General features: G+C 51.1%; 1 protein-coding gene across 1 annotated transcript; it reads left to right on the forward strand.

Annotated features, from left to right (window-relative positions):
* Positions 1 to 660: 660 nt before the first annotated feature.
* Positions 661 to 12,043, forward strand: Igfbp4 (insulin like growth factor binding protein 4). The gene is made up of 4 exons (XM_005075966.3): positions 661 to 1,274; positions 7,441 to 7,586; positions 8,612 to 8,746; positions 10,868 to 12,043. The coding sequence occupies exons 1-4, from the start codon at positions 926 to 928 to the stop codon at positions 11,000 to 11,002; spliced, it is 765 nt and encodes a 254-aa protein (XP_005076023.1). The 5' UTR covers positions 661 to 925; the 3' UTR covers positions 11,003 to 12,043.
* Positions 12,044 to 23,836: the final 11,793 nt, after the last annotated feature.

Genomic DNA, 23,836 nt, shown 5'->3' on the forward strand with positions numbered 1-23,836 from the left:
GTGGAATTCTGGACGCTGAGTGCCCCAAGGCTCAAATGGAACCTGGGGCGAGGGATCCAGGGGGCGAGTGCGAAGACTGCATACCAGCGCCTCAAGCCTCGGGCCCCTCCTGCACCCCTTGCAGAGTGCTTGACCACCTTGCCCCGCTCTATTTAGTGCGGTCTCCAGAGCTCGAGACTGGACGTACTGGGAGTGGGGTGGGGTGGATGCCCCCGGCCAAGAAAGGGGACTGAACGCGAGGACCTTGAGTCCTCTAAGAGGTCAGGTTCTCAGTGGCAGAACGAGGGTCGCCTAGGTGTCCGGGAGGGAATTCTTCGAGGTCGAGGGAGGGGTCCAAGCAGCATCCCCTACCCTCTCCTCGCCTTGCTCTCCACCCCCGGCCCCCGCCCGGAGGGCTCTGGTTCAGAAGCTCAGAGGCACTCTGCACCCGGCCACTGCTTCCAAACGGCGCCTTTTTATTTTCTTTTTTCTTTTTGTCCTTCTTTTTCCTGCGGAGCAAAGGACTTTGAGATATTGTATCGGTGGCTGCGACTCAGGCCAGCGCCCCCTCCCCCTAACGGCCTCCTCTCTCATTCCAATTCCCCCTCGCCCGCCCCTGCTCTCCCACCTCGGGGACGGCGCTGGGGGTGTGGCCAGGGGGCCGGTATAAAGTCCCGGGAGTCGGTCCCGGGCAGCCGCTCAGCCCCCTGCCCCCGCCGCCTGCTGGGCCGGGCCGAGGATGCAGCGCAGCGCCTCGGTGGCCAGGCTCGCTCCGCTCCAGCGTGCTTGCTAACTTCCCCAGCTCCGTCTCTGCCTGCCGGGACCGGCCCGTGTCCCTGCGCCCTCCGGGTCCGGTCATCTAAGCGCACTGGGCACTGTCTCCGGGTCCCTTGCAGTCCTCTCGCGAGCCCGCGCTCCCCTTCTGTGCCCCATCTTCGTCCTCACCATGCTGCCCTTCGGCCTCGTGGCCGTCCTGCTGCTGGCCGCAGGGCCTCGGCCGAGCCTGGGCGACGAAGCCATCCACTGTCCCCCCTGCTCCGAGGAGAAGCTGGCGCGCTGCCGCCCCCCTGTGGGTTGCGAGGAGCTGGTGCGGGAGCCTGGCTGCGGTTGTTGCGCCACTTGTGCCCTGGGCTTGGGGATGCCCTGCGGGGTGTACACCCCACGCTGTGGTTCAGGCATGCGCTGCTACCCTCCCCGGGGAGTGGAGAAGCCCCTGCGCACACTGATGCACGGGCAGGGCGTGTGCACGGAGCTGTCGGAGATCGAGGCCATCCAGGAAAGCCTGCAGTCCTCTGGTAAGACATACCTGCCTTTCCTTTGCCACCTTTCCCAACAGCCCTCCTCCTTGCAACTTGGCTCCCATTCGGGTTGTCCTGGAAGGGCCATGAAAGCCTCAGGGAGTTGAGGAGAGTGGAGGTACGTGGCAGAGCCTGAAACAGCCAAGAAAACTGGCACCGAATCCCAGTGCCCGTTGCCACTGGTCCATCCCTTCATCTCAAACCTCCCAGGTACTTCTTTGTGAAGAGGGGCTTCGGCTTCAGTGGTAAGCCTGGCTCCTGAGGCGACAGTGGTAAGTTAAATGACCTGATTCAGCTATAAAAGAAAGCTAGAAAACTGCGATAAGGATGGTGTGTGTGTGTGTGTGTGTGTGTGTGTGTGTGTGTGTGTGTGTGTGTGTGTGTGTTGGGACGGTTCCTTTCTAGGGCTCGATCCACACCCGGTTTCAGGTGAAGCCCAAAGGTGTGAGGAACCAGGGCCTGAACTTTTCAGTCATCACCCGATGGTGAAGTGGGACATACAAATCAGGGGGACTTCGATAGTAATGAATGAGATTTGTGCTTCCCCGAAAGCCGTGCAAACAGGGAGCGCTCTTTCTGCCAGGCTGGCACACCCAGGGTTCTTGCGCCTTCCTCCTGGCAGGTGCCATTTGAGGGGCCTGGAGGGAAGTGCCGGCTGTCAGCCCAGGGTTTCGGAAACCTTGGTGTGTGGGACTGAGAGGGGAGGAGGGTCAGATGGACAAGCAGACAGATTTTCAGAACGTCCCTTGCTCTGATCTTGTATTTTCCTTTTCAGTTTCTCAGTTTCTTCTTAGACTCTTTCTCTTGTCCTTTGGTTATTTCCTGCTGTGTCTCTCAACTTGTAGCTTGACCCAACAGTCCGAGTTCTCCTTTTTCTCGCCCTCCTGAGCTTTATCAGTTCCCTTCTCTCGCTCTGCCTTAATTTGTTTTTCTGCTGCCTTCTCACTTTTATCTCAGACTCTTCTTTTGCTCTTCTGGTGATTCTTTCTGCGTACGGGCTGCTTTTGGGGCGTTCTGCCTCTCTGTCTCCCCGGCTCTGGTTATTGTCCCTTGGATAGCTTTGCTCTTTCTGAGCCACACTCTGTGCTTCTCTCTGCTCCTGGTGCTTGACTCTTCCATTGTTGCAGTCCGGATGCTGGGACTTCAGGCCCTGAGCTTCCGGAATGCTCTGGGTCCCAGACCGATCCACTTCCTCAATCCTCAGCAGTTTATTAGTCTGAGGAAAGCAGGATGCAGGGAAAACAGGAAGGAGGTGGATCCCAGGGGTGCCTCTTTGCCCTTCCTGCCCCAGCCTGGGCAAGGAGAGATGGCTCAGCAGAAATAGTCTGGGAGAAATGCCAGACTGGCACCCAGCATTGTGGAGGGGGGAGGAGGGTCCTGGGAGAGCAATTCCTTGATCTTGGGGCAGTGAGACCAGGAGAGAGAAGGCTGCATTTTTAGGATACCCACTTTGAGGCGTTGCTCTCTGCCAGCTAGTGGATATCTAGCAGCAGGTGAGGATGGCTGGTAGTCTCTCTCTCCAACTTGAGCATGAGCCTGAAGAGATCTGTAAGAGCCTTCTCTTGTGGCTGGATAGAAGCATCCCTACACTGTGGAGGAAAAACCGATCCCCTGGTGGGTTAGGAGGACCTGGCACAGTTCCTGATTGTTCTGTGGGTGTGAGGCAAGTCAACTTCTAGAGGATTCCGGGAATGGGGCGCCTTTAGAATTCAGAGCTCAAGTCGCTAGTTCTCCTGCTTCCTGACCCTGTCTTCTACCCACACCATGGGTACAGCCATCTGAAGAGAAAATCAGAAACCAGAAGGACCCTGGAGATAGACTTTTTATTTTATTATTTTCAAGACAAGATTTCCCCCTGTAGCCCTGTCCTCAGACTCTGTCTCTCTCTGTCGACCAGGCTGGCCTCAAACTCCCAGAGATCCACCTGCCTCTGCCTCCTCAGTGCCGGGATTAAAGGCGTGCGCATCTGGCTGACCTTAGACTCTCGATTGGCCAGCTGTGGCCAGTGCTTTCTGGTCATCACAGTGCTTCCTTGTCGTGGCCTGGCACCTTTGCATCATGGGAGGAGCCCCCACAGAATTGTACAACAGTCTCGCAGGGTCTCTGGTGAAACACTGATCAAGGCTCAGCGCCTGTCTCACACCTTACATTGTCAATAGGCCATTGTCCCTTTTTGGTCTCCAGGTTTGGGACCCACATCCTGGAAGTACTTTGGTAAAGGTCGTTAGTCTGTTCTTTCTGCTCTTGGCTCATGGGGCTAAGCTTCAGTTGATCATGTAAGTAAGTGGTCCTTTGGCACAAACACTCCTTATTTTTTTCTAGGGGCAGGTTGTCCCTTCCATTTCTAGCCTGTCCTGCTCTCCTTTCTGACAGTACGGGGAATAGGCACTACCAAGGCCACCAGAGGTGGGGACAGCTGCATGCATCATAAGTCTACAATTTCACATCGTGGTACTGACCCTCGACTCTTGGAATCTGAGAGAATGTTCAATAGGAGAGGTCAAACTTGAGACAGGGAGTTCCTAAACCAGGCTCTAGGTCCCTCCGGGACAGGGCTAGGGACAGGCAGACTGGGTTAATTTTTAATCAACATAGCAAATATTGTCCCTACTTCGGTACTGGGAATCTAGTCATGTCATGGAAACTGGGCCTTGCCGGTTTCTGTGCTTTAGGGGAGAGGAGAGGAAGAACATGGCTGCCCAGTGTTTTCTTGAATAACGACGAAGCCTAAATTATTGATGCTTAAAGTGGCCAAATCATCGTTCCTCATGCTGCCTCAGTTTCCTCCTTGATCAAATGCCTCATTGTTTTGAAGTGTTTGGTACAGAGTGTAAGGTCACTAGGTTGGAGAGATATGTGGGTGGGGATGAAGAAGCTGAGGAAATTGGCAGAGCATAGGGTGAGGGAGAGTCACATGGGCAGAGAGGGGTTGGTTGGTTAAGGGGCTCCTCTTGACCAAAATCTCAAAGAAACAACCTGGTGTCTGTCATGGGTGGTCTTGGATTCTTCAGCCAAGGTCTAGGGGATGAAGGAAGAGAAAGGCGTTTTTGGTGGTCAGGTGGATGACTCTCCAGAACATGGCTGAAATGTCTGAGTCTGGGTGGATGTCTTGCAGGAGCCAGGGGGTGGTTCTGAGGAGAAATCATGGGGATGAAACCAGGCAGCGGGAACTTTTGCCTCTACTGGGGCCAGAGTTGTACACAGCTACTCCCTGGGGGCTTGCTCCTTGCCCTGCTCTGCTGTGGTGAGAAGAGCAAGATTTCTGCCCAATGGCAGTCTGCCCAGATCCACAGGCGCTTAGACCTGCTCCACTTTCTAGACAAACTTCTTGGAGTCCTAACGAGAGGAGGGGTCTGCCTCTGGCTCCTGCTCAGGAGCAACAGGACCTCAGTAGAGGGCATTAGAAGCTGATAGCACTAGGAAGTTAATGTTTTTGAGAGGCTCAACGCTGCACCCTGCCCCCCAGCTCAGTGAGGTGGACTCTCCAAGTAAACCTGGATGGACAAGGAGAAGTTACAGATTAAATGGAGAGTCAACAAACCACGACCAGAGATACTGGGATGTTTGTATGTTTTTGACCAGGGTAAGGTCAGAGTACTTGAGTGGGTGTAGATGTGTACACCTGGAGGAGCATGTATCTGGACATGTAAACATCTGTGGTTCTGTGTCAGTGAGTGGACTTAATCTGTGTTATGCCTTAAGACTGATGAGAAGCTACTCTCCTAAAATGGTGGGTTTTACTCTAAGTGTAGATTCGAACCAGGGGTCACTGGACTAGGTCACATAGACACTCATGCTCAGTGGCCTGCAGGCTGCCGCCTCAGCTATGCCTAGTTAAGGCCTTCTGTGACATGGGGTCATATGACATCAGCATAGGCAATGCTTCTAGGCTCACTCTATGTCCCATGTGACTCTAGGTTTCACCAAGCTATTCAATTGTTCTCACTAATGGTGAGCATCTCAAATACCCATGGATAAGCCCCCAAGGACGCCTCATTGCTGGTTTCTACTCACAGAAATGCCACATTGGGAAGCGGAATTGTGGTCAGGTCTCTTGGCCATCTTTTTCTGAACTCTTTAGGGCTCATCATATCAAAGCTCTGGGACTGTAAAGTGGGCATGCTCTTCATCTCCTGAAGCAACTCCTTTCTTTAAAAGCTCCTAAAACAAAAGTGAAAAGTAATATGAGGGCTAGGAGCCAGTTATAGTGGCGCCTGCCTATAATCCAATACTTGGGCCGTGAAGCTAGGAGGAGGGGGAATTCAAGGCCAACCTCAATTACACAGCAAGTTTGAGGCCTGTCTGGGCTACATGAGACCCTGCCTCCAAACAAAAGAAAAAGAAGAGAAAAAAGATGGTAGGCTGGGAATGGCAATAAAACATTCACAGCATACAGAAAGGAATCTCATAGCATTGCAGTGTAGGGGTAAACTACGTGCCTATCCCTCTCTCTCTCTACACACACACACATGCTCACACACTCACACTCACACACACACACACACACACACACACACACACACACACACACACACACACACATGCTCACACACACCCCAGCCTCAAATTCTTCTTTACTCTCTGAACTCTGAACCTGAAAACATTTTGTGTTTACCAAAAAGAAGCAAAGCTACTCTGACTATGAGGAGAGAATAAACAGACTGAAATTGTATCATATGAATCCCGGGGACATCCTCCATCCTCCTCAACGGACTCCCAAGCTTCATGTAGGTCTGGGGTCCCTATCCTTTCGTCACATATGCAGAAGGATGTTTGTATCTATCTGCTTCCTCTATTTCTGTATTTAACTTTACACAAGCACTTCACTCAAACAAAATCTCCTATCCCTGGTATGTCAGTTTTATCTTGGTGTGGAATCTTAACTGTTAGGTTTTATTTTTTGGATGGTATAGATTCCCTCCTTGCCTGGTGTCCCTTCATCTACATGGTTGCCTTCCCTTGCCCCCCAAACCAAAAGAATAAAAAAAAAAAAAACCAAAACCCAACTCCCCAGCTTTGGCTAGGCAGAAAAATACCATTTGACCCAGAGACAGCTCTGGGCCTGTTGCCATGTATGGAGGAACCTGCTAACTCCTCAGAAAAAAAAGTCCTGACGCAAACCAGATGTAACCTCCTGTCGGCCTGCCAACATCTGGAATGCTGGCAGGGGCTCTGCACTTGGGCCTGCATGGAGCGGCCAAGTCTGAGCATTTCAGAGGTGGCTCTGATGTGCTGAGAAGTCTTTCCAGCCTCCTTCCCTGCTCAGCCTTGCATTCCGGCTCTGGCTGCCAGGAGGAAGCAGCGTGGTCACAATGCAGGGCCTTCTGGACTGGGCAGCTCACATAGAGCCTTCAGGAGAGGCCATGGAGACAGGGTCCAGCTTCATGATTCTCATCTCCAGGCAGCCCTTTGCCTGTTTCTGGGTGACTCACATGGACATTGAATGGGGCCTCAAGTTTAAAGATGTGAGACCTAGTGGTAGAGGCTGGAGAAAGGTGTGTGGCTGTTTTCTTTGTCCTGGGGATCACACAGCACACAGTTTCTCTCTCTCTCTCTCTCTCTCTCTCTCTCTCTCTCTCTCTCTCTCTCTCTCTCTCTCTCTCTCTCTCTCTCTCTCTCACACACACACACACACACACAGACAGACAGACCCAGACAGTGAGAGAACCTTTGGGGCCAGACTCCTCGCTCATGGAAAATATGATTTTGGCCCTGGAGATCCCTGGCAGGCTCAGCCAGATGCTGAAAGAGCAGGAAAGAGACAGGAAGAGTGAGCAGATGGAGAGGGGGATGGTGGGAGGAGCTGAACAGAGTGGGTAGAAGATCCAGTAGTCCCCCCTCCTGCTGCCTGCCTCAGACCTCCCTGCAGGGCCCAAGGGATGTCCTCTGCCATCTGGGCGGCTGCAGCTGGTGACTTATCTGAATCCTGAACTGGGTGGGGTGGGGAACAAATCAAGGACTTCAAGAGGAATATTCTTCCAAAGACATCCAGAGGAGTGGGGTGGAGATGGGGGCTGCTCATATTTCCTTCCAACGGAGACTCTGGCAGACTCTCTGGCGCTATGGAGCCTCCTGGGGGGGGAGGAAGCAGGTGGGAGGTTGGAGGAGTGTAAACCTCTGTTCTTTCTGATGCTGACCTCTGCCTTTCTCCCATGGCTTACAGACAAGGATGAGAGCGACCATCCCAACAACAGCTTCAACCCCTGCAGTGCCCATGATCATAGGTGCCTGCAGAAGCATATGGCCAAGATGCGAGATCGGAGCAAGATGAAGGTCGTGGGGACACCACGGGAGGAACCCCGTCCTGTGGTGAGCACCTCTGATCCATGGATGTGTATGCTTGTAGAAATTCCATTACTAGATCTGGGCTATGTCCACCCAGCAAACACTGAAGTCTCCTGTGTGTGCAAGATGTCTCTGATGAGAGTCCAAGGAGAATCATTTCTTTCTTTGTGATTCTTTTTCCGCTGGGCATGTAAATATGGCATAGCTGAGGTGATTGGTAAAAGCAGGTCTGGTCCAGACTCCCTAGTATTTCTTGGTCTTTTTTTCCTTCCTTCCTTCCTTCCTTCCTTCCTTCCTTCCTTCCTTCCTTCCTTCCTTCTCCTTCTCCTTCTTTCTTCTTTCTTCTTTTTTTCCTGGTGTTTGAGACAAAGTTTCTCTGTGTAGCCCTGGCTGTCCTGGCACTCACCATGTAGACCAGGCTGGCCTTGAACCTGGAGATCCGCCTGCCTCTGCCTCCAAGTGCTGAGATTAAAGGCATGCACCAGCACCGCCTAGCTCTTGGTCCTTTTTCTTAGATTCTTTGTCCAAGTCTTAGAAACAAAAGGATTTAAAATAAGCTGGCTGTAGCAAGAGGATTTGGGATCCTGCTCTAGGGTCTGGCTAATTGTTCCAGTGGGTGTCACTTTGTTTATTCCTTTTGCTTAGGCCTGGAAGCTCCCAAGGCCCCTTTCCTTACCACTCCCTCCCTTAAAAATCTCTTTTTTCTTTTCCTGATTATTTCTTGTGATACAGGATCTCACTTGTAGCTCAGGCTGGCCTAGAACTTCTATGTATACTAGGCTAACCTTGAACTTGCAATAATCCTCCTGCCTCTGCTTCCAGAGTACTGGGATTGCATATATGCGCCACCACCGCCTGCTCTGTTAGGCATGCCTTAGTGTCCACCGTTGGTAGCTGAGTCTGAGTTTCTGCTTTCGCTTCTTGTGCCCCGCCTGGTACTCAGGCCTTGACTCTTTGTTGAGGGCCTTTAGCCCCCTTTAAGCTCAGAGCCCCAGTTTGGTCTTCCTGCCTTTCTTCTCTGCTAAGCAGTTTTGTTCTTCGCTCCCCAGCCCCAGGGTTCCTGCCAGAGTGAGCTGCACCGGGCCCTGGAGCGGCTGGCTGCCTCTCAGAGCCGTACCCACGAGGACCTCTTCATCATCCCCATTCCTAACTGTGACCGCAACGGCAACTTCCACCCCAAACAGGTGGGTCTCCCCTCCTGCTGGGAGGTCCTCGCCTCATCCTGAGGAGCTCCTGGCTCTCTCTGCAGGAGGCTCACAAAGGGATATCTTAGGAAGGGAAGCTCCCCAAACCCAAACCAATCCTTTGGGTCTCCCTAAGCCCTACTGTAGCCTAAGACGCTCAGCACGTTCTGTCCACCTTGTTCATTTGAAGATGAAAGACAGACTCAAAAAGGACTAGACAGATCCTGGCCATCCCACACCGTGGAGTGAGTTCGTAACAGAACTTGCTTGCCTTCCTTCCAGGGATGTTTGCAGCTCCTCAGGATTCTCCATCTCTCAACGCCCCCGCCCCCTCCTTTCCTCAAAGTAGTGCTCCTTGTCTCTGATGTCTGAAGCTTCATCCGGTCGTAGGAATAGGTCCCAAGTTTATGAGAAGTCGTGGAGGAAAGAGCTCATGCTTCCGCAGCTGGGCTCAGAATCCCGGGGTGCAGTAAAGATAGAGGTAGAGTTGGGTCTGCTGGCCCGAGACAGTCACATGGGAGGGAAGCAGAAGAAAGAGGTCGGGAGGGAAAGCATCAGGTAGTGGCGTCACATTCACTCCCTCCTTCAGAATGCCCGGCATGCTGGCATGTACAGCAGGAGCAGCCCGCGCCATCTCATCTCTGGCCACGAGGAGGGTGGCGTGTCTGAGGAGAGAACTGGAGAGCCTCGTGCTGAGTGTGGTCTAAGGAGCCTTGGCCTGGTTCTCCTCTAGGTTGTGCAAATACGGGTACATATGTGGCCCTCCCACTATGGAAACACCCCACTATGGGCTGCTACTCAGCCAGCAGAGGCCTCACGAGGAGGGTGACACTCCTGTAGTGGGTCTGTACCCACTGTGGAAAGAGGAGGGTGTGGCGGCGCTGCGTGTAACGAGTGACGAGCCAGAGAAGGGTCCAGAGCCAGTGCCTGGCCTCTCTTCAGCCTTCATCTCGACGCAAATTCCTGCCTCGGTTCTTAACAACACCCCCCAATTAAACAAACAAAAACATTAGACTTTCTAAAAACAGTCTTGGGGTTTGTGGAAAAGCAAGGAGAACGTGCAGAATTATCTTTTCCTTCTTTTCTTTTTGAGACAGGTTTTCTCTGTGTAACAACCCTGGCCATCCTGCAACTCGACTCGTAGACCAGGCTGGTCTTGAACTCATAGAGATCCGCCTGCCTCTGCCTCCCGAGTGTTGGGATTACAGGTGTGCGCCACCAACGCCCGGCTGCAGAATTAGTTTATACTGTGCCTTCATCACACTGTTATTCATACCGAACAGTAGTGGGGTGTTTAATGGAACTGATAAAGTATTAACTGAAATCCAACATACTGGGATTACACTGGGATTTGTTTTTCATGTTATATAATGCCACGTGTACTTTCACATCTAATTTTTATTGCAACAAGAAGCTGTGACACCTGACCCTTTATCCCCACACCAATTCTGAGTCTTGAGCCAATCTTCATTCCAACTTTGAGTCTGGCTTTGAAATATGCTTCTATGCCCCCACCCCCACTCTGGTCTAATTCTGACCTGAATTTTAGCCCCACCTAAGTTCTTCTGGCCTTGGCTTATTCTAATTTAAGTTTCTTGCAACAATCCCCCTGCCTCTGCTTCTTAAGTATTGGGGTCACAGGCATTGTGCTACCACATCTAGACCAATTGCTTCGGACCTGGGCTTCCCACTTTACCTGGCTTGTGTTTTAGCGTTTTAACCATAGTCCCTGACACAACTTCAGCTGTGGTCCTGATGCTACTACCTTCACCCCGACTTGGATCCAGATTCTGCTCCCAGCTATCATCCCATGCTTCAAATCCCAGCCTAGTCACGACACACCTGAAATATCTTCAATGAACCCTGCCTTACAATCCATCAATACCTTTAAGTCTAGGGGCCTTCTTAGGTCCCTGGCAAGAAGCTGTCTAGAACTCTCCTTGTACAGGTCTCCCTACTGCAGTGAGCTCTGGGGACTGGTGCTCAAAAGGGGCCCTTGCCTTCAGATATCATTTTGGAAGGGCAATTGTCTGATCTGGGGGCCAGGCTGGACGTGGTGTGGACGACCCGGGCTCTTTTGGCCTTCCTGGGAGCTGACCTCTCATGCCCTTGTCTTGGCAGTGTCACCCCGCCCTGGATGGACAACGTGGCAAGTGCTGGTGTGTGGATCGGAAGACAGGGGTGAAGCTTCCAGGGGGCTTGGAACCCAAGGGAGAGCTGGACTGCCACCAACTGGCTGACAGCTTCCAAGAGTGAGGCCTGCCAGCAGGTGGGGTCCTCAGCGCTCCCTACTAGGCCCCTGTCCTCCAGGGGGCTGTAGAGTTGACCTGACATGGAGCTGGATCTGAGTCCTGGCTCTCTGCCTCTGGCCCTGCCCAAAGTTTCCCTTGATGTGTGTGTGTGTGTGTGTGTGTGTGTGTGTGTGTGTGTGTGTGTGTGTGTGTGTTTATGGGCACAAGTGTGGCCCGCCCATGGGGTAAGCCTGAACCTAGAGTACCCACTATGGGCTTAGATAGCCCAAGAGGTTTGAGTGTAGCAACAGGAAGCCCCAGTATGTTTTCAAATCAATCTTGAATTCATTCATTCATTCATTCAGCCATCTGAAAATGTGTATGGACAACATACTACATGCCAGCTTTAGTTTTCAGCCCTGGGAGGCCTCATTCTAATTTCCTCTGATTGTGGCATGCGAGGTATTCCTATAAGGTCACCAGAGGCCTGTAGAAGAGAAACCTCATTCTTGGAGTCAGAGAGAAAGAAAGTTGTGACCATTGACTGCTCTCTGTCTCCTCATCTTAGTCAGTGTGGGATGGTGTGGAGTTGGGGACCCCTGTTCTCATTCCTCAGACCTTCCAGGGGCAGAGATTGGGGAACAGGGCCCAGCTTTGGGTCTGGGTCACCTTGCAGAGGGAGCTTTGTGTGGAAGAGGAATGGGGTCAGAGGAAGGCCTGAAGGACAGGGGGCAGGGAGTCAGGTGAGAAGAAAGGATGCAGGATTGAGTTGTGTGTGTCTGATGGAGAGGAGGACTCGAGTTCTGTCCTGGGTTCTAATTGTGGTTGCTGGTCATGACCGCTCCAGGATGACCCTATTTTTCCATCTGCCCACTGCCTGTGGCCCTGCCTCCCTCCCCCTATTCCCCCTCCCTCACTATCTCCTGTCCTACCCACTACCCTCCTGGGCATTTTCTGGCTTGCCTGGATAGATTTAGAGACCTGCTTGTTGGCTGTGATGTCTTTTCATTCATTTTTTTTCTTTTTTAAAAAAAACAAAACAGAACAAAACCAAAAAGTGTCCAGATAACTGTGTTTGGCTGATTTTTTTTAAACGGTTAGAGACAAGGATGAATCGAGGATGGAGGGAGGTGGGCCCTGTGTGATCCCCAGACCTTTGGTGCTTGGTAGGGGACTGCTGCAAACCAAAAACCCTCTCCTCAACGGTCTCCCAAGGCATCCACACTGGAGGTGGGACCCTGTGACTTTGGAGGAATGGCTAAGGTTGGCCGTAGTTGGCTTCTAAATCAGGTACTCAGTGGAGCTGGGACATTTCCTCTGGTTTGCACTGGGTGAGTTTATTAGTTTAGATGGGGATGGAGAGGACGAGCCACACTCGAGGGACAGCATGGTGATAAATCACAGAACATTCCATAGCTCTGGTGTCCTTGTTCAGGACTGGGGAATGGATATGCTACAACATGCAATTCTGAAAGACTGAAAGAGTGGAAACCCTTGACTCTCGACACCATCCTATGCTTCAGAGTGTGATCCCACTCAGATTCATAGCCATCTTCGTGTGTGTGTGTGTGTGTGTGTGTGTGTGTGTGTGTGTGTGTGTAAGGGCTGGCTTCTGATACGTGTTTCTTCCCTGGAGGTCAGAAGAACCCTGGAGACTGTTGAGTCTCTTGCTTCCTGGAGGATGGGGTTCTGTCTGTGTCCTTGTCCTCCAGTCCCGTCCTGATCTCAGAGACTCCTGGGCTTGCTTCTAACTTCATTGGCTCCCAACTTTTTTGGTTTTGTTTTGTTTTTTGAGACAGAGTTTCTCTGTGTAGCACTAACTGTCCTGGAACTGGCTTTGTAAGTCAGACTGGCCTCAAACTCATAGAGGTCTGCCTGCCTCTGGATTTTCTTTATTACCTCCAGCTCCTCCTCAGCAGATTAGCCTGCAGCTGTCTGATTGCTTTGAGGCACCAACATTATCCTGTTGAGAATTGTTCCCTTAGTCCCTGGCCTCCATCTTTTGTGACCCAGGCCAAGGCATGTTGAGGTAGTCAGGTGGTGCAGCCTGAAGATTAAGTTTTGGGTCCAGTCAGCCAAATACAGGGAAGTGTTTCCCCAAGGCATATCTTCTCATCCCTCTTCCTTAGCTCTTCTTGCTGGGCTCTAGCCTTGCACCCTTGAAGATGGGTGACTTTCTTCTCAGGAACCTCCAAAAAAGGCAGAGCCTCGCTTAATGACACATACAGTGGTGTGTGTGTGTACGTGTGCATGCGTGTGCAAGTGTGGGTGTACACGGGTGCGAGCATGTGCGTGTGTGAATGTGGCTTGGTGATTCCTTAACTGGAGGAGTATGGGATTTTACAGGTACACATGTACACAAGATACATACCTATCAGGCTCTATGAGTCTGTCAAATTGGAGGCTCTCTTGAGTGACAGGAAAGATGATGTAACATCCACAGATTATGTTTCCTTTGTAGGGCTTGAGGGGGTGTTTGCAACAGATAGCAGAGGTTGTATGCTTTGGAGGGGTCCCACATTTCACACAAATACCCCTCCTTTCCTGGATAGGTTGTTCCATGGTCTTAGGCCAGGTCCCAAGTATCAAAGCAAATAAAAGCAACACTGGTTTACACACCATTTCCAGATTCTGAGATACCCTCCTGACTTGTCCCTGAATGGTGCCGCTAGTAGCAAGAGAGGAGGCAGGGACCAGACTTTTATGGTCTTGTGGGGGCACTGTACCTTGAACTGAGGTCCTGTCCGCTCTGCTCTACCTCCACAAGAAACTTCTATCTGGACTAGCAAGGTAGCTCAGTGGGTAATGATACTTGCCACCAAAGCCTGAAGACTTGAGTTCAGTTCCCGGGGACTCACATGGTGGAAGGAGAGGATCTACTCCTGCAGGTTTTCTTCTGACCTCCACAGGTGTGCAACAACATGTGCATACCTATACATTCACACACTGCATCCTCATTCTGTCTCTGTCACACACGCGCGCACACACACACACACGTATTTCCTTCTGGTTTGACATGGGGATCCCTTGGCTCACCCATGCCCTGGCATTTGGTTTCCGTTTCCCATCTCTTAGATCAAACCCTGATCTGCTGAGGGTGGCCAGCCCTCTGTCCTATCACCTAGAAGGGACCTGAGTTTCAGGCTCTGCCATTTCCTAGCTCCTTCCAGGAAAAGCCTATCATCCCAGCCCTTTAACCCTCGGCCACCAAGCTGCTCCAGGGATGTCATGAGGTATGCAAGGACTTGCGCACCTCCAGAGCCCTCCTTCCTGGAAGGCACATGGCTGTTTGGCAAATAACCCCAAAACATTCCTAGTTAAGGAAATCCCTACTGGCTTGGGGGTGGTGGTGCACGCCTTTAATCCCAGGCAGAGGCAGGCGGATCTCTGTGAGCTCGAGACCAGCCTGGTCTACAAGAGTTAGTTCCAGGACAGCCTCCAAAGCCACAGAGAAAGCCTGTCTCGAACCATCTCCCGCCCCCCCTCCCCCCACCCCCCTCCACCACACCCCACCCCCACCCCGAAAAAAAGAAATCCCCAGTGTGTTTCAGGCCTTTATGGTAGCAATAGCGCCACCTCTGCTCTAGGAGAGGGCACAGATGGAGTAGGCTGAAGGAGTTGGGAGGCTTAGTAGCAGCTGAGAGGCTGGGTCCTCACAGGGAGGTGGGAGGGAATGGACAGGGCAGTTGTAAGTCTGGGAGGACTACAGGAGGGGAGACAAAGGGACCAGCCTCTGGACACATGGTACTGTGGGACAGATAGCACCTTAGTCAACCAAGGGTCTGATTAGATCCTGCCCACTCTGTGTCTGAGGCCCCAGGGGTTGGGGAGGGTTGAGGTCAAAGGGTAGAAGTAGGGGTTATGCAGATAATTAGAAACATACTCCTCTGAGTGGCAGGCGCCATGAAGACCACCACTCCCCCTCAGGTCATCTCCCAATCCCAGCCAGGCTGACAGGAGCCTGTGAGCCGAAACTCCCCAGGACAAGGCTTCCCGGGCCCTTACACAGTCTCTAAAGTGCAAACAACATATTTTCACCATGCGATGGTATTTAATTACACATAAAAACAGAGCCATTAAACTGAAATTAAACCCTTGTTGGAATCACTTAATTCAGGGCATGACAAATTGCTTTCAGCGGAGGCGGCTGTGTAGTCCCCTGGGGTGGAGTTAGGGGGAAAGAATGGAGATTAGTGGCTTCTATGGCTGGCTCCATCCCCTCATTCTCTTGGACCCTTTGCCAACTCTAATTTCTGAAACTGGGGCCAGAACTGTCTTCCTAAAGACCACCCAGGCCAAGGGAGGAAGGCTTTAGATGCACTAGGGATGACAGGGACAGGAGGTTGGGAAATCACTGTACCAGAATTCAGCCCAGTTATAGATAGTCTGGGCTATATGGATGGGGAAGTTGAGGCCTGGATGGGACAGGAATCCAGAGCCAGGATTGGGACCTTGGCACCCAACCATGACCACGGATGATGTTTTCTTTCTTTTTTTTTTTTTCCTCTAAGCTGATATCATTGGATCCTGGGCCTGGAGAGAAGCTGGAGTATGTAGTGTGAGTTAGAGACCAGAACTGACCTTGGGTGACTTTCTGGGGGACAGCTTGGGAGTCAGACTCTGGAATCAGGCAGACTAGGTTGCTCTGTCGGCGAGAGGTGGGTGGGATGAGGCCTTTTGTTACATTATAGGCCTAGCAGAAATGAAGAGATCCTAAAGAGACACTTGTGGCCCTCAACTGGACTATTGATCGGTACAATGGACTCCGAAGAGATGGAAGATTCTCCAGGAATAGTATGCTGGGAGAGGGGAACGGTGCCATTCAGAGGGGAACGAGTCTTTTAGAAAGAGATTTCACACATCTCTAACTACTTATCAGGCCAAATCCCAGACAAGGATGGCTCCCTGGTGGGCAGCACTACCCCTTGGCCATGACTGCTTACAAGTGTCTCTCTTTGATCCTCTACTTAAACTGTAATCTCATTTAAGTCCCCTGGAACACAGACTTGGGGGCGTTCCGTATCTCTTTGTCCTCTCCCTAGCTCTTGTAACTGGCTTACTGAAGACAGGTAGCCAGAGCACAAGTTGGGTTGGAGACACATGTTTGGGGTACCTCTACCACTCATTTTGAAGTGGGCTAACCCTGGGTGGAGAAGAAGGAAGCCCCCATCTGGGATCATTTTGCTCCAGGACATTTTCTCCTCTTCCCAGATCAGCGGCACCAGCTGCTTTTTGACCTGTTTCCTCTGACAAAACAAGCATTTTACCGTTCCTTTTGCTAAGGCGTAGATAAGACACTCGTCCACAGTCTACTTACAGTAACTCACAGTGTTCCCTACATTTGGGAGGGATTCCCGAGTTTGACTGTTGGTGATTGTACTAGCCAGTTTTATGTCAACCTGACATAAGCTAGAGACATCAGAGTAGAGGGAACCTGCCTCAATTAAGAAAGTGCCCCCATAAGAGCCGGCTTCAGGAAAGTCTGTAGGACATTAGACCCTATGCCCCCACCCCAAAAAGAAGTAGCTTCCATATACTTTTTCTGTGTTATGAAGCTCATTGTTGCGGGTGCTGAATCTATGCATAGATGGCTCTTAAACTATGTGAGCTTTCTAAATTGAAAGATATTAGATATTTGTAAATCTGCATAGCTGCTTAATTTTCAAAATAGTTTTGTTCCCGCTTTTAAAAAAACTTACCTATTTTATGTGTATGGGTGTCTTGCCTGCATGTATGTTTGAGCACCACTTGGATATTTGGTACCTATAGAGACCTGGAACTGGGGTTGCAGGTTGTCGTGAGCCCTCTTATGGATGCTGGAAATTGAACCTAGGCCATCTTGTGGGTGCTGGGAATTGAACCTGGGTCCTCTGGAAGAATAGGCAGTGCTCTGTACCACTGAGGCATCTCCAGCCCCCTTGTTGGTTGTGTTTTTTAAAAGACTTGTAGCTAACTACTGTCATCAGTTGGAATTTGTGTTGTAAAATCGTATAATCAAACTGTCTGAAACATCCTACAGAAGTACAGCTTCTGGCAAGGAAATGTGAACATTTTTGAGATGTTAGAACAGTACCCGGAAGGCAAGTGAAATGTCTGACCTATGAGTCATTTCTAGACCTCAGTTGCTTAAACTGATCCTAAAGGGTTTATTAGCACTAACTCCTTGACATTTGTCACCTACCCATCCCCCAACCTGGGATCAAATCAGACCAGCCAGGATGAATCTTTTCCTGACAGCATACAACAAAGATAGAGCAAGCCAGCTGGTTAATCAGCAATGCCTTCAGAAAATGTTGTTCAGTGACAAGGGAGGAAGCTGTTAGAACTGAAATAAAGTCACACTGGGCATGGAAGCCCTGGCCTGCAATCCCGGGAAAGCTGAAGCAGGAGGATCAGAAATTTGAAGCCAGCGTAGTGCTAGTTTGATGATGTGCCTCATGAGTCTCAAACCAACGAGGGGCAGAATAATTAGTCCTTAAATGAGATTCTGTGCCTGCCCTTCCCAGAATGCCTGCCTGTGCCGTAACTCTAGGCTGCAGCTGTGTGCTCTCTCTAGTCTGTGGGAGGGAAGGGGGCAGGTGTTGGTTTTTTGAGACAGGGTTTCTCCATGTAGCTTTGGAGCCTGTCCTGGACCTCACTATGTAGACCAGGTTGGCCTCAAACTCACATAGATCCTCCTGCCTCTGCCCCCCAAGTGCTGGAGTTCAAGGCATGTGCCACCACCGCCCAGCATCTGTCTGCTCTTTGAGTAACTTCTCCTTCTCTTCATTCTATCTCCCTTCTAAGCTTGCTTTCCTTAACACTTTGGGTTTCTACTATAAGTTTGGACTTCTTTACTTTCTCTGAAGTCTCCTTTCCCACCACCTGACAGCTTGTCTGCCTTGGGACTGCCCTCCGTGCCAGCTTAAATGGCATGGCCTTCTTCCTTCTCTCCTCCATTCTTTGGACAGCTGTTGAGGTTACAGCTTGCCTGCCCAGGGCAATTTTCTTTGAAACTAATAAAATTGTCCTTGAACTTCTATTGAGTCCATTCTTAACTTTTTTTTTAATCAATGAGACTAAGACCCCCCAAGAAGGGAATCTCAGTTTCCTCATAAGCATCCCAGCCTCAACCTTCCTCCCCGTGATCCTCTGTGACCTGGGAGCCTGTTCTACATATTGTAATCAGATGTCACTTGTCGCTGTGATTGGAGACCTGTCTGAAAAGTCAGCACTCCCAATCCAGGAAAAGCAGGGGACACCTAAGGAAAGCAGGGCATGGAGATAAAAGGGGTTGCTAGTTCCCTTTCCCTGGTAACCTGGAACGGACAGGGTTGGCTGGGGGACAGTGGTAATGGGAGATGGGGTGCAGCTGTGGACACCTACTCTGGTGACTTGGGTGAGCAGCACTCCCTGTACCACCTCTGAGGCAGAGCTCAACTGCAGGATGCTCACTAAGCAGGGACTGACCACTCCTGTCCCCTAGTTCCCTGGTGTGGCTTCCAGGTCTCACCCTTGGCCTCCTTGGCTCTAGCAGAGAGGTTCTTTTTTTTTTTTTTTCGAGACAGGGTTTCTCTGTATTGTTTTGGAGCCTGTCCTGGAACTCGCTCTGTAGACCAGGCTGGCCTCGAACTCACAGAGATCCGCCTGCCTCTGCCTCCCGAGTGCTGGGATTAAAGGCGTGCGCCACCAACACCCGGCTTCTTGTAGTTTTTCTTGGGGATTGTTCTTGGGCCTCTAAGAAGGAAAAAGACCCCACAGGCTGAGGCACGGTCACTTCCAATCCCACTCTGTACAGATTGTGGGGGACACAGGCAACTTTGGGGAGAGCAGGGAAGTGTCACATCAGAGAAGAGACAGCTGATGTAGGCAGGTGGAGCAGGACCAGCTCTGTCGAGCTTGGTCGCCAAGAAGACCAGGGCTGGAAGTAGCAGCAGCCTACATGAGCAGTCTTTTTTTTTTTTTTTTTTTTTTGTAGCTGAGCCAGTGTGAAGATGGGTGGGGGTGGGTGGGGTGGGGGTGGGGCATGGACAGGCCTAGACACCTGCTTGTGTGAGACACAGATAGGTTGGTGGCAGAAGCAGGTGAGGACAGACCGCAGTATTCTTAGCCCAACAATTCACCATGAGGCTGGAGCGGGGATCTTTGGGTACCTGGATGCATAGGGACACTCAGGCATCTGGAAGGCAGGGCTGTCAGGAGGAGTCACCAGGGGAGATGGAAGGAGAGAGGCCTGTGTGAAAGGCTTGGATATGTGAGCACCCAGGGGGTGCCTGGGGTCACAAACCCAGACGTTAATCGTGGCTCCCATACGCTGGGCTCAGGAACAGAGGAGGGCAGTGGGAAGGATTACCTCTGACCCTGTTTACATCCTCAGGAGCCTCCTGCTGATTGCCCAGGGTTTCTCTCACTGATCTCCAGCCTCTTCACTGTCCTCCACACCAGCCTCGGGACCTTTGCACGTCGCTCCCTCCGCCTGAATCACTTTTATTTCATTTTTTAAGTAACACAGGGCACATTTGCTGCCGAAGCGCCCCGGGGCAGAGAGCGGCGAATCACTTTTTCCCAATGTCAGCTCTTCAGCCTTCTGCTCAATTGCTGTCTCCTTGGGTAACCCCTCTGCCGCGCGTACGCGTAGCGCCTCTCCCCACTTTCCTTTTATGCCGTTTCTCTTTATTTTGTTCCCTCCTTCTTTCCCTTCCTTTCTTCCTTTGAAAAGGTCTCACTCTGTAGCTCAGGCTGGTCTGGAACTTTCTAGGTAGCCCAGGCTGGTCCTGAACTAGCGGTGATGGTCTTCCTTTGGACTCCTGATGTAGACAGCAGCCGCCATGCCCGCACAGACCTTCCACCTTCCTTTTTAAAGTTTGTGTGTTTCGTTCAGTGCGCTTTTCCAAAACATTTTACTTTTCTGTTTATCCAAAACACTCGTGTCCTTACTTGTTTCCCGTTTGCCCTCCTGAGTCTGGCACACAGTAGATACTCAGTGAATGTTTGCTGAATGAATAAATGAACAAAAAAGGAGACAGTTGGGCAAGCGCCTCCTAGTGGCTGCTAAGACAGCACAACCAGGCAATTGCCCACTCTCCTCCTGCCCTGGCCCTGCTGGGTCTCGGGTGGGACAGTGTGCTTCCCTGGGGAATCGCAGTGAAAGGAACGCTGATGTTTGGAGGGTCCCTGGAGTGGGAGGCCGAGGGGGAGATGTGCCACTTTCCAGGTAGAAGTAGAAGGGGTGGGTTTTTCAAGTGTCCTGAGCGGCTTGGGGCTGGAGACAGAGAGGGTGTGTCCCAGGCTCTGCGTATCTTCTTTACTCCTTATACTGCAGCTCAGCACACAGTATTTTTTATCCTTCGGTTGGTGTCAGGGGTCTCACTACGTAGCCCCGTAGACTAAGCTGTTGGTCCTCCTGCTTCTGCCTCCCGAGTGAGTGTTTTACCCACTGAGTCATCTTTCTGTCTCTGTGGGCACTGCCCAGCAGGACTGATGCTTTCTAAGAAGTGTGAATTCTCCCCGCTCCCTGAATCACTGGGGTAAACCTGCGGGAGCACATGGTGAGGCGGTGACCGTGAGGCGTGGAGGGCATCTGGCAGAGCTTGGCTGTGTGGGGCAGTGGTGGCGCGCGCCTTTGGTCCCACCATTTAGGAGGCAGAGGCAGGCGGATCTCTGTGAGTTTGAGGCCAGCCTGGTCTACAGAGAGAGTGTCAGGACAGCCTCCAAAGCTACACAGAGAAGCCTTTCCCAAGTGCTGGCACTAAAGGCGTGCACCACCACCACCCAGCCTGGTTATATGTTGTGGTAACCTGCTCAGAAGGTAACAGGATCTCCAGTCTGGCTTTTTCCACATGCTTCTCCTAAATTCATGGTAACCAGGGACCTAGGCCCAGACGAAGCAGGGTTAGAGCCCATCCCCTCTTCTAGGCGTTTCTTGTCCTGCTCTGAACTCCGGGTTCTCACAGATACTTTACCCTCTCACGCTCCTCCCAGCCTGGCCTCAGATCCCATCTCTTGCCCCACAATCGTGCTTCTAAAGCACAGAACACGGTAAATCTTTAAAAAAAATAAACGAGGTTAGCCTCAGGACCACTGTGTACTGTTGATCAGGTTGTGCAACACACAAGCATCACTGCAATGCTCTTGGACTTCACCCTAGAGGTAACAGGGAGACATCAAAAGCCTTTCCCACCAGGAGTAATTGCTGCATGTGTGCCTGGTGCCTATGGGGCCAGCAGAGGGTGTCTGATGCTCTGGTCGGGTTATTCATGGTTGTAAACTGCCAACTTGGGCCTTCTGTAAGAATCGCCAGTGCTCTTAACTGTTAAGCCATTCTTTAAAAGGGGGAAACCATTCCCTCAGGTTTTTTGACCAGGCACTGGAGGTCCTAGTGACCCTGGGCCTCTTTCATCTGCTCCTTGGGGAGCTGTATATGTAGCCACATTGAATGTAACACAGTTTTTCAGGCCCCCGGGGTTCATACCCACATTTGTTTACCTGCCTGAGAATGCTGGAGACGTAAGACTGGAAAGGACCAGAAATTCAGTTTCCCTGCCATTTGTTGGGCAAGTGATTTCCAAGTCTCAGTTTCCTAATCTGAAGAATGGGATTAAACATAAAACTCAGTCCTCAGCTAGGTGGTGATGGCACATGCCTTTAATCCCAGCACTTGGGAGGCAGAGGCAGGAGGATCTCTGTGAGTTCAAGGTCAGCATGGTCTACAGAGTGAGTTCCAGGCCAAAGCCACAGAGAAACCCTGTCTCAAAAACAAAACAAAACAAAACAAAAAAACCCAACCAAAAACAGCAACAACAAGAACAACAAAAAGCCCCAATGGGGCTGGAGAGATGGCTCAGTGGTTAAGAGCACTGACTGCTCTTTCAGAGGTCCTGAGTTCAATTCCCAGCACCCACATGGCAGCTCACACCTGCCTGTAACTCCAGTGCTAGAGGATCTGACACCCATGGCAAAGCACCAATGCATACAAAATAAAAATTAATAAATTAAAAAAATATAAAAAAAACCCAAAACACAAACTCAGTCCTCACTGCAATGAACACACAGCCCTTCCAGTAAAAGGTGGTGGCGGCACGCAGCACTCCAGTGGCAGAGGCAGGTGGATCTCTATGAGTTCAAGGTCAGACTGGTCAACAGAGTTCCAGGACAGGCGGAGCTCCACAGAGAAAACCTATCCTGAAAAAAAAAAAACCCAACCCAAAACCCAAAAACAAACCTATCTTGAACAAAACAAAACAAAACAAAACAACAAAAACCAACCAATCAACCTAAAAAAAAAAAAAAAGACCTAAACAAAAAACGTGGTTTCTCAGAGCTGGGTGTGGTGACTCATGCCTTTAAGCATCCCAGCATGAAGGTTGAGGCAGGAAGAGTTCCATGAGTTTCAGACCATCCTGGGCAATAGAGTGAGGCCTTACCTCCAAACGAAATGAAAATTAAACAACAGAGCTGGGGAGATGGCTTAGTGGGTAAAGCCCCCACTATGCAACACTGAAGACTAGAATTTGGATCCCCAGGACCCACATAAAGCCAGATGCAGTGGTACTCATCCGAATTCCCCTGCATGCCTGTGGGGGAGATGGCAGGCAAAGGCAGAAATCTCTGGAAGCTCTCGGACAGCTAGCCTGGTGTACATAACCGTGTCTCAGACAGGGTAGAAGGTGAGGACGGGCATCTGAGATTGTCCTCTGACCTCCACATATACACTGTGGCATGCATGTGTACCTATGCACGCCCCCCCCACACATTAAAAACAACAAAAACCCACAAAAAATCTGCTACCGTGGGGGCTGGAGAGACGACTCAGTAGTTAAGAGCACTGGTTGCTCTTCAAGAGGACCTGGGTTCAATTCCCAGCACTACACGGTGGCTCACAGCTGTCTAACTCCAGGGGAGTTCCAGCACCCCCTTCTGGCCTCAGTGGGCAATGCATGCAGTGTGTGTGTTCATGTGTGTCACTCTGCCTGTAGGGTTCCCTTCTCTGCTCAGGACTCAGGAAAGAGCTCTGAATGTCTAGGACCAGCTACTGTGCAAAGAGACTTTATTTTGCATGAAGCACCCAGGGAGGTGTGGAGGACTCTCCCCACTAAGCCTAGAATTGGGCTCTAACTAGAACCCCACGGGTGGAACAGAGCCTGATTTCCATCAGGCTAGGAGGGAGGTCATAGTCTGTACTGTTAGCCTAGCATCCCGCCATCCCCAGTCTGATTTGCTTTTCCTGAGTTGAAATCATAATTCCTCAGGTCTGACCTTGGCCAAGGACAATGGCGTTCTGTATATGCTGATGGTAGGAAGGGCACACACTTGCTCCACATTGAGTTACAGTGGGCTTCTTCTGTGATTTTCCCCTTGCATGCCATGGGGCAGGACTTCACCTGCCCAACAAATGGCAGGTGGGCTGGACAAAGAGCAACAGCTTTTGCAGGGCTGGCTGGGTGTGGGAGGGAAAGGGCCAACTTTTCCAACCAGCTCACAAAGCTGCCTCTTTGTATTCTTGACTCTCTGCTGCCCCCTTGTGGTTGTAAGACTGGTGAAGCCACATAGTTAAAGGTGTGGTGGGTGGTGGTGGTTTTTGTGTGTGTGTTGTGTGTGTGTGTGTGTGTGTGTGTGTAAGAATGGGGTAGAGAGATGCACTTGTATCTGTGCTATAGCAACAGGGTCTCTCTTCCTCATTCACCAGATGTGGGTTATGAGAGCAATGCCAGGCAGCTGTGATACCTGCTCTGTGGCACTTGCTTATCAAGAAATTGGAAGCAAAGAGGGGGTGTGATATTCATTTGCAATGTATCGGGAATGGGGGATTGGACATTAGGGATGTGAGCACTGCCGAGTCTTTTCTGATCATGGGAACAAACAAGGGTCCCACAACCACAGC

This window comes from Mesocricetus auratus, unplaced genomic scaffold, assembly GCF_017639785.1.
Source record: "Mesocricetus auratus isolate SY011 unplaced genomic scaffold, BCM_Maur_2.0 Super-Scaffold_100007, whole genome shotgun sequence".
NCBI classification, from domain to species: Eukaryota; Metazoa; Chordata; class Mammalia; order Rodentia; family Cricetidae; genus Mesocricetus; species Mesocricetus auratus.

Bases quoted from the DNA above. Each gene is read 5' to 3' on its own strand.
- Igfbp4 (XM_005075966.3), top strand. From the start codon at position 926: ATGCTGCCCTTCGGCCTCGTGGCCGTCCTGCTGCTGGCCGCAGGGCCT. The intron at 1,275-7,440 runs GTAAGACATACC...CATGGCTTACAG, and splicing joins GGAAAGCCTGCAGTCCTCTG to ACAAGGATGAGAGCGACCAT. The intron at 8,747-10,867 runs GTGGGTCTCCCC...TTGTCTTGGCAG, and splicing joins GCAACTTCCACCCCAAACAG to TGTCACCCCGCCCTGGATGG.